This window comes from Arachis ipaensis, chromosome B09 (assembly GCF_000816755.2).
Source record: "Arachis ipaensis cultivar K30076 chromosome B09, Araip1.1, whole genome shotgun sequence".
In the NCBI taxonomy this organism is placed as follows: domain Eukaryota; kingdom Viridiplantae; phylum Streptophyta; class Magnoliopsida; order Fabales; family Fabaceae; genus Arachis; species Arachis ipaensis.
The window spans coordinates 130,199,511-130,209,206 of record NC_029793.2 but is presented as its reverse complement, the minus strand read 5'-3'; the positions used below and the strand labels follow the sequence as shown (position 1 = coordinate 130,209,206).

The following is a 9,696-nucleotide window of genomic DNA, read 5'->3' as shown; positions in this document are numbered from 1 at the left end:
TCTTGAAAGAGACACTATTTTATTATGAGTAAATTATTATTTTTATCCATAAAAATTATACACACAACAAATTTTATGAAACAATGAAATTAAAATTATACCCATAAAAAATTAGCTTCCTACTATAAAATTATCCAAAACTTCAAAAATTACCAAAAAATTTTCAAATTACCTTTCTCTCTATCACTATTACCCTCATCTTCTCTCTCTCAATCTTCAACATCAATTTATTATCCCTTTTTCTGGCAACCACCACCCATCACCCTCATCTTTGTTTGCCTCCGTCAATTCCAACCACCCCTCACTACACCGCCAAATTCTCAGTCCCATAATTCTATCTTTTTACTATCACTAATACCTTTACCCTCTTCATCTTCTAACTGCAGTGGTACAATCCTACCATCACTAGCATCTAATCATTCAACAATAACAAATGCAATAACATTCAATTTTATGTTTTTAATTTTTTTTAAAGAGAAAATACCAAAATAAAGAAAGAGAGCATGCAAAGAAAGAAGAAGTAAAATTGTCTCTAATGGAGATATAGAAGACAAACACAGAGGTGGAGGAAAGAAGGTAAAGAAGAGGGATGTATGGTGGGAGAAGGAGTTGGAGAGAAGATCTCCCCTGCAACTGAATTCGTTGTGAAGGACCAACTGCCAGCCACCAATTCAGAGACATCGAAGGTCCAACCTCCGTGCCTCCCGCCAACCTTCTTGTCTTCTCCGTCGCAGTAGCTCCTCTTTACCCTCTCGAGGTCCACCGTGAGGAAGAGCTTCGCGGCCTCCATCTTAGACGAAATTAGCGCCATTCCCTACATCACCGCAGCTGTCATGCATCGTCGGCTGTTTTCCCTTGCGGTTCATCATGCCACTAGATCTGAATAATGTCTCCACCAAAGTCTTCTTCTCAAGGAGCTGCAAATTGTTGCTGATGTAGACAAAGAACGCAAAGATGTTACTAACTTGGTGGTGGTAGTGTTGGTGAAGGAGGTGGTGAAATCTATGAAAAGAATAAAGGGAGGGGTGCTAGTGTTTGGGGAGTACGGTTAGGAAAAGGGTAATTAGGGGTTTTAGGTGATTTGTTAGTATTTAGATAATTTTGTTTCTTTCTTGGTTATAACTTTAATTTCTTTTTTTCGTGGTAGATTTTCTCAAGCGTTTAAAATTTTTGTGGGTAGAAATGATTATTTTTTATTTTAATAAATAAAATAAATGTATTAATTACCGAATTAAATAATTTCAAAAGTTATTACTGAAATCCGTTACCTGGTCATATCTCATTTACACTGTGACCGAGATGAATTTACACGTATCTCGTTTATAGTGTATAAACGAGATATGACACGTAAATGTCATACATGTATATCCCGTTCACACTGTAAATGAGATACGTATAAATTCATCTCGTTCACAGTATAAACGAGATACATGTAAACAATTTTCCAGCAACTATAAAAGGATGTCTAACCCTTAGGATTCTCCACATTCATTTCATATCTTCTTTTGTTCCGTGTAGTACCACCTATCAAAGTCACGGAAGCACCCCCAACAGGTCCCCGTGGGCGCGTAACCCTAGATGGTACGCAACGTCCTACATGGTGATAGTAATCTCACCCCACGGGAGATGAAACGTGTGCGTCTCTGGACGCCATTGCTCCACAAATGCCGTAATCAGGGTATTGTCAAATGTGAAGTCCCTGAGAGGCACCATGTCTCCAAATTCGGCCTCCCTCAGATAAGGGACAATGGCGTCCGGTGGAAGAAGGGTGTGACCCACTCGTCGGGACAGTAGAAGGCGAGGTCTCTGAAGAAAAAAATATGTTCACAATTATCAATAAGTAATTTTAAAATTTTTATTGGTTCTTTTAGGTTTAACGTACCTTGTACAATGTCACTAATTTTTTGAATAAGTGTCTATATTTTTTTTTTCGGTTCCTACCATGTTTTTATTTTCTTATTAGATATTTTCAAAAAAACAATATTAAACCTAAATAGATACTTCTTTATAAATTATAGATTTTATAAATAACAACGTAATTACATATTTAGTTGCATATTTTTTAGAAAAATCTTATTCTGTAAGTTTTAATATATGTTATTCTAATTATTAAATTAAAATGGATAAAATAACTAAATCAGATGGCGTTCCAAACTAATAATTATGTACTAACAGCCTAAGACAAGTGAAATAAAAGAGAGTTCTAAAATTCTACCAGTTACCTATTGCATACTAACTATACAAGCTATATTCTACTTCTTCACTACTACCCTAACCATAGCTACATACACAAAGTTATATTCTACTTCTTCACTACTACCTTAACCATAGCTATATACTGATGCGTGAGCATCTTATACCCTTTTTCTAGTTGTTTTCATATTGTTTTTAGCTAGATTTTATTAAGTTTTATTATGTTTTAGTGTAAAATTTACCTTTGGATGTTACTTTGAGTTTTTCTTGTGTTTTTATGATTTTAGGTGAAATTTGAAGTAGTTAAGAGAAATCTGAAAGTAAGTGACGAAAAAGCTGCCAGCCCCCCTTGGGCGCTGAACGCCCAAACTGGCGTTCAACGCCAACAAGGGGGCAAGAAAGCAGAAGTGCAACTCCTCCTTGGGCGTTCAATGCCTAAACCTGGCGTTGAACGCCAAGCTGCTGTCTGTTTCATATACTATTGGGCCTCCAAAGTGGATTTAGCACCTCTTAGGTTTATCTTTTCTTATTTTTGTAATTTTTAATTTAAAATAATATCTTTTAGGTTTAGCATTTATTGTTATTTTTAGTATTTATAGGAGAAGATCCATTAGGTTTGAGAACATCAAATCTTCTTCCATACTTTTCAGAACTCTGTTTTTTTTGTAAAATTATGAGCAACTAAACCTCCTGGTTAAGGTTAGGAGCTTTGTTTATTTCTATAGATTAATATTATTACTTCTCTATTTTAATATATGTTTGATTCAATTCTAAGGTGTGTTTTCGTTCTTAATCTAATGAAATTGGGTGGAACGGAAGTATGACCCCTTTTTTTATATGGTTAAGGTCGCCTGAACAACAGCTTGAAAATACTCCTCCTAAACTGCGAATTACCTGGACTAATTAAGATACGTGACATATAATCAGGTTAGCTTTGGGTAATTGAGGTTTTTGTGGTGCTAAACTAGTTTCCTGAACTTCACCCTCTGATCTGAAACAATTGACCTTGTCTGTGGCATTTTAGTAAGATCAAAGAAGATTAAATTACTAAGAAATTAGAGTTTAATCACTTACAGTTTGTCATAGAATGAATCATTCATTGTTAAAATAGTTAGTAAGAAGTATTGATCCGGAAAGATAAATATCTCCGAGACCTTAACTGTGTAAACGAAATATGACCAGGTGACGGATTTCGGTAATAACTTTTGAAATTATTTAATTCGGTAATTAATACAATTCGGTAATTAATACATTTATTTTATTTATTAAAATAAAAAATCCATAAAAATGGTAGTTTATTCTTTTATTATAATCATATTTCACAAATGGCGCCTATGAATATATGCTAGATAACCAAAATTTGCAAATTTGCAAAATATATGAAAAAGTATATAGTAATTCAGGAAGATCTGGGAACAGAGTTCTGCATTTCTTATAAATTAGAACATATTCATAACAGTGCTCTGTTGATCCTTGTTTTCAAGGAGACAGTTACAAAATCATCAAGCATATGTTGATATACATAATGAGATACCATTAATTCAGTGGGACTATCTATTTGTCAATGCTCATCACAGGTAGCAGTTTGTACTCTGCCAATAGTTTTGGAACATCATCCATGTGCAACTGCAATAGGATCAAAGGGGGGAATCAATGAGAGGGAAAAAGGGGTATAGATAAATTGTGATATTACTAAGGGTAACTTGCACTTATTATTATTGGTGCACACTAGACAAATGGGAAAGAAAATATAATGAAGTGTCTTAGGTGCATAATTCTTGTTAGTTCAAAATGAGAAGCCATAATATCCATAAGAAAGAAAAGAACATTTGAGTTGATATACATAACATGAAACCTCAAAAAGCAGACCTCACCTGAGAAACATTTTTGACATGGTAAAATTGATGCATCACTTTTTCACCAATTTCCGGATCTGCATCAGATGCACTTCTTTCTCTGAAGTTACAGACACAACAAAAACAAATATTCATCAGTCAAGTTCAAAAGGCAGAACAAAGCCTTGTAAAAATTAAAAGGCAAGATAGAAAAAGAAAGAATTTTTAAAGATATAGTTCTTACAGATAGTGCCGGTAAATTAGACGTTGGTAATCGCGAAGAAGTGGTCCAAGCTCCTTGAGTTTAACTAAATTCGGATCAGACTTCTTCCAGTGCTCACGAAGTGCTTCGATTGCCTTGTCACTTGTAGAAATTCTTCCTCCAATAAATCTTGATGCTACTTCAAGAAGCTCTTTATCTTCCAATTCACTTACAATTGGAAGCCTAGAATTGGACACTGGAACTGATATTTGCAATCTTCTTTGCAATTCTGCGAAAGGAAATTTCTCCACCTGGCTTTCCTGGCATATCAGCAGTCAATTAATCTAAAGACATAACGATGAATCCGTAAAGATGACTGAAAAAAAAAAACATATAGTGTAAGTGTTCAAAATTTACAACAGAACTAAAAGGTGAAATTCAAGATTTTAAAGATTAACATCAAAGTCATAATAATCATGGGCTACACAGAAAAAGAAATATTGAAGGTGTAAACACTTTTCCCAAAATCTAGATCAGAGAAATGAAGGGTGCTTTCACAACTCGCAACACATTTACGAATACCTTGAACTGATTTTGAAAATCATCATTCAGTGATGCAGCATCCCTACTTTCAGGAATATTTCTAGGTGGAGATGCAGTTAATCTCTTCGCAATTGGGTCATCTGAAGAAGATGAAACAGAAGCAAAAGGAAATTAGGATGTGGTTTGACTTTAGAGCCTCTGACTGTTTAGTGTTCAGTTCTTTTAAAACTTGTATAATCTTGAAATATTTCTGCATCTAAGAAAATATTCCCAATCAAAAAAGAGCATTGACTAAAAGATCACTTTCAATTGGGTGTTTCAAAGCACAAAACAACAACAACAACAACAACAACAACAAAGCCTTGTCCCACTAAGCGGGGTCGGCTATATGAATCAAACGACGCCATTGTGCTCTGTCATGTATCATGTCTACAGAGAGACCGTTTATATGTAGATTTCAAAGCACAAAACAAACAAGAAAAAAAAATCCAATATTAGAGTATTTCTGTCTCAGAGGGAGAGAGAGAGAGAGAGATGAAATCTTGCATCAGTTGAAATCAGTGCCAAATAAAAAACAGTTAATCAGTTAACTTCATTTGCATACTTTATCAGTCAAAATATATGGATTCAAAAATGAGAATTCAACAATTAAACCAAATAATAAATTAGCTATTGAAAACCTTGAGGGACCAACCACCATGGATCACCATATGTTGATTTTCCATCAAAGCCACCTATTAGAAGATACCGCGAACCAATTACTGTCATAGAGTGGTATGCTCGTGCAGGAGGGGGTTCATTGCCAATGGGTAGCCGCTTCCATTGTGCCGAAACTATAAGCAACAGCATAGCAAAAAAAATTAACCTAACCCAACAACTAAGTCAATCTAAAATCAAAAATAGAAAACAAATTTCTTCAACCAGAACATAAATGTTAATCATGCAGCATCAGTAGTAATGTATACAAGTCTGCAACAGGCAACAGATCAACATGGAGATTCAGAAAGCTAACATCAAAAGGAAGGATGATGCCAGAGATTATTAACTAGTTGGATTTAAATAGAAGTATAGAACACATTAATAGAGGCACACAATATAATAAGTCTTAATGCCACATATAGATAGAAAACTTCTCACCTCTGTCTAAAATAATGCAATCATTATAATAGATGTCGTAGCGACTCAACCATCCACCAGTCCCATGCCCTCCAAACATCAATAACTGCAAAATCAATTCCAACAAAATAAATAAATGAGGTGAAACTATCACTCATATGGAACAAATAAAGAGTTAAATCCCCAATGGGAGAATGGGGGAATTGGAACTGCATCAGAAACAATATGATGATAGCAACATAATACTATCATTATTTAATCTTTGTAATTGCAGACAATGAATTTAAACTCTTTCTAATCAGAAAAGCTTCATTGGAAGTTAACAAGTATTGTGCTGTAATAGAACAAGAAGGATTGTGCTGATATGATTACATAGTGTCCTCCAGAGACAACAGTATGGCCACAACGAGGAGAAGGAGCTTGACCCGGAAGCTTTAATTGAGTCCACCCAGGAGCTTCATTTTCTTCCCTCCACAACATATACAAACTATAAGTAAATAACCGAACTGAATAAGAAGACACCTAGAACTAAATATTTCTTTTAGAATGAGAAACTGTATCATGATTAGAGAAGGAAGGTGCGACTTGAGGAACCATAGGATTTGCTTCAAAGTTCAAACAAAGTACCCCATCTGTTTCATAACTATGGCTCGACCAATTTGGTACATACATAAATCAAGGTATCTTGGTTAAGCAATAGTTGTTATGAATCAAAGGGAGTACAATCTATGGAAGAACCGATGAGAATTAAAATACATTACAACACCATTTAATCACTATTCATTTGAATAGAAACAGATAATCAGATATGATGACCTGCAGAGAACGACACGAGATAATGATGGTGAAAATACACACCTTCTTCAATAAGGCCCTTTAAGGCCCATAAATCACCCATGATCGGTCCACCTCCTCCTGTTAAAGTAAGGGTTGGGAACGTATTTCAGCTAATAACTTCATACACAAAACACTTACACAGGCTCCTATATTTTCTTCTTTAATTTGAATAACAGGGCTAAATTCCTTAAAATTCAACATCAAAGAAAATCAATATTTAATAGAGGAGAACTATGCCACTTAACCTCTGCCACCATAAACAAGCAGCCTTTTTTCAACCATGGTAGCACTGTGGCCACATCTAGGGTGTGGCAATGTTCCAGAAACTGAGAGCTCCATCCACTCAAGCGATACTACAACAGGAAAAGAGAATAAGAAAATGTTATTATGTTGCCACTTTCTTCCACAGTATAACAATATTTTCTTTTGGTGCATAAAATTTATATTTGGAAAGCCTGGGAAAAAGGAATATACTTGTATCCAAGACATAAACATCAGACAACCACTTTTTTCCATCCCATCCACCAAACCTGCATCACATTAAATCCATCTAATTACATGGCTTTTAAGGAGAAAAAAGAATGCGAAAAAATCAAATGCCATAGGCCTTACATAACAATTTTCCGGTTTCCAACAGCAGCAGCTGCAGCAAAATCTCGCGGTGAAGGCAAGTCACCAAAACTGGTTAGTTCAGACCATTGCCATATATCTGTAACATGGATCAGATCATTTGTTCCACAAGTGTCAATATGCCATGAAATGAAAGCATTAACCCAAAACACATCAACTCTCATAATAGAAACACAACTCAAAGACTATACAAGATGTCATACCAGTATCCAATACCCAAAAGTCCCCTAACCTGATGAATTCAGAGCTTATTAGAAACATTATACACACATGCAGTTAGAGCAGCTAAGCAAAGTGAGTGTGTCACTGAAATCACAAACCTTCTACCCCCAGAACGGCCACCAAAGATGAACATGTGACAATCAATGGCAACAGCAACATGGAAAGCCCGCGGGCTTGGACCCACAAGCCCATCATCTGACCCACTTCCTGTGCACTCTGGCGTAAACCATAGCTTGGCCTCTGAATAAAGCAAAAACAAGCTTTAATTTTATTGAAAGTAACAAAAATACCATCTGTTTAAAAAAAAATCAAAACAAAAAGAAAAAGGATGGGAACCAGTGTCATAGACAGCAATGTCGGAGAGGAACTTCTTATCGACAAGACCACCGAAGACTACAACCTTGGATTTGCCGATGTTAACAGCAGAGTGTCCACTAAAAGAAAAAGAAAAAAAAAATTCCTTGAACCTAATCCATCGAAAAATCAATAGAGAGAGATGTGTGTTGTGTTTGTTACCTGCGAGGTTGGGGAGGAGTTCCAGCGAAATCAGAAGAGGTGGCTCGAACCCAGTAATGCATGGTTCATTCAATCAAGAAAGGGTTTTAAGAATTGAAGTTGTTGAAGATGCAATCCAATTAGAACTTAGTAGTAAAGTGTATGAATGAATCTCTTGTACGATCTGATTGATCTAGAAGAAGTTGCGAGGGACACGTGGCACTATTACAGCTGTGCCAAGTCAGATCCTCATGTGTTGACAAATTTTACTATCTCACCATAGAGTTTCCCGCAAGAAAATAGATGACGATCGGGGCAAGAGCAAGATCCGGTAGTGTACCTCTCTCCCTTCCCTCCGTCGTGAGAGGTCGAAGGTGGAGTTGGTTAGAATGAGATTACCACTTCAAAATCAAATGCTGCCCCAAACAACCAACTCTTATTCATTATTAACCTAGGGTTAGAATGGCATAACCTAGGGTTCTTCATCCACTTTCCTTTTCTTTCTTTTTTTTTTTTTCTTCTCCTTCTTACATTCGCCTACACCATCTTTTCCTCCTTTCAAAGGTACATTCCTTTTCTCTTTTGCACAATTGGCTTCTCTTTCATTGGTATGTTGAATTCTTATTCATTATTCCTTTATTATTTTTTTATGAGCAGCTGAATTTCAAACTTGGAAGCTTGTTCATGGTTGTGCAAATCTCTTTGATGGATCCACTTAATCGGAGGTAATTCGATTTTCACCATTTTAAGGTGCTTCCAGTGTTTTACTATGCTGTTTTCAATGTTGCTGGTTTTGTTCTTCTGTATTGGATCTTCTTTTGAGCCATATTAATTAGAAATGTGTTCATAACTTAGGAGAACTTCCCTCATGGAGGATTCCACTATATTAACTATTGAATTTCTTCGGGGAAGGTTGCTTTTCGAACGGTCCATCTCAAGAAGAGCTAGACAGAGAGCTGAGGATCTGGAAAAAAAGGCATATTTTTGGTTCCTCAACCTTCTCTTTACAAATCTTTAAGAGCTGTTCCATGGTTCATCCTTTTAGGTTTTAGCTTTGTGATTTTTCATTTTTTCGGCGTCAGCCTCCTTGATTCTAATGTAGCCTTCTCTTGCAATTGCATTTTCTTTTTCTATCCAAAATAAAACCAATCAGGTCATTGAATTAGAGGAACAAGTTAAGATGGTGACTCTGCAAAGGAAGATAGCTGAGAAAGCAACGGCAGATGTTCTTGCCATTTTGGAGAATCATGGACTAAGTGATTTATCTAATGAATTTGAATCTGAATCAGGCCGTGATACTCCATGTGAATATGGTGTGAATAATGATTCTGGAAACAATGGTGAGAGGTTTTTGAGCTCAAAAGGGAGACAGAATGGACCAGAAGCGCTGTCTAGTTCTGATACGGATTCTTCACCACTATATGGTAGTTTCCCTTGGAAAGGACATCATGATTCTTCTCATTCTCGAAAAAAGTACAACAATCCCAAACATAGAAGGGAAACCAGTTGGTCATCTATCAGTTCTTCTTCAAAGAATCATCACCATGGAATGTCTTTTCACAAGATAAGACATAAAAAAACGAGGTAATTCAATTAGTGTTTTACTCTCATTAAATTTGCACT

At 35.9% G+C, this 9,696-nt stretch overlaps 2 protein-coding genes across 4 annotated transcripts in view; one reads left to right on the top strand and one right to left on the bottom strand.

Annotated features, from left to right (window-relative positions):
- LOC107617898 (host cell factor) lies at nt 3,592-8,237 on the bottom strand. Of its 2 annotated transcripts, XM_016319775.2 has the most exons (15): nt 8,095-8,237; nt 7,915-8,012; nt 7,677-7,818; nt 7,560-7,588; nt 7,339-7,435; nt 7,201-7,256; nt 6,972-7,079; nt 6,748-6,804; nt 6,262-6,353; nt 5,911-5,995; nt 5,454-5,606; nt 4,813-4,913; nt 4,273-4,550; nt 4,068-4,149; nt 3,600-3,819 (listed from the first exon to the last, which is right to left on the bottom strand). In XM_016319775.2, the coding sequence occupies exons 1-15, from the start codon at nt 8,154-8,156 to the stop codon at nt 3,748-3,750; spliced, it is 1,512 nt and encodes a 503-aa protein (XP_016175261.1). In that variant the 5' UTR covers nt 8,157-8,237; the 3' UTR covers nt 3,600-3,747. The 2 variants fall into 2 exon arrangements, with proteins under 2 accessions (XP_020966082.1, XP_016175261.1); XM_021110423.1 differs by lacking the exon at nt 7,560-7,588 and having other exon boundaries at nt 3,592-3,819; nt 8,095-8,141.
- Nucleotides 8,496-9,696, top strand: part of LOC107617897 — a 5,183-nt gene continuing 3,982 nt past the window's right edge. The window contains exons 1-4 of one of the 2 annotated variants that reach the window (XM_016319773.2): nt 8,496-8,637; nt 8,731-8,798; nt 8,929-9,049; nt 9,227-9,657. In XM_016319773.2, the coding sequence (XP_016175259.1) occupies nt 8,758-8,798; nt 8,929-9,049; nt 9,227-9,657 (593 nt within the window). In that variant the 5' untranslated portion in view covers nt 8,496-8,637; nt 8,731-8,757. The remainder of the gene's footprint in view (nt 8,638-8,730; nt 8,799-8,928; nt 9,050-9,226; nt 9,658-9,696) is intronic. The other variant, XM_021110422.1, reaches the window with a different exon arrangement.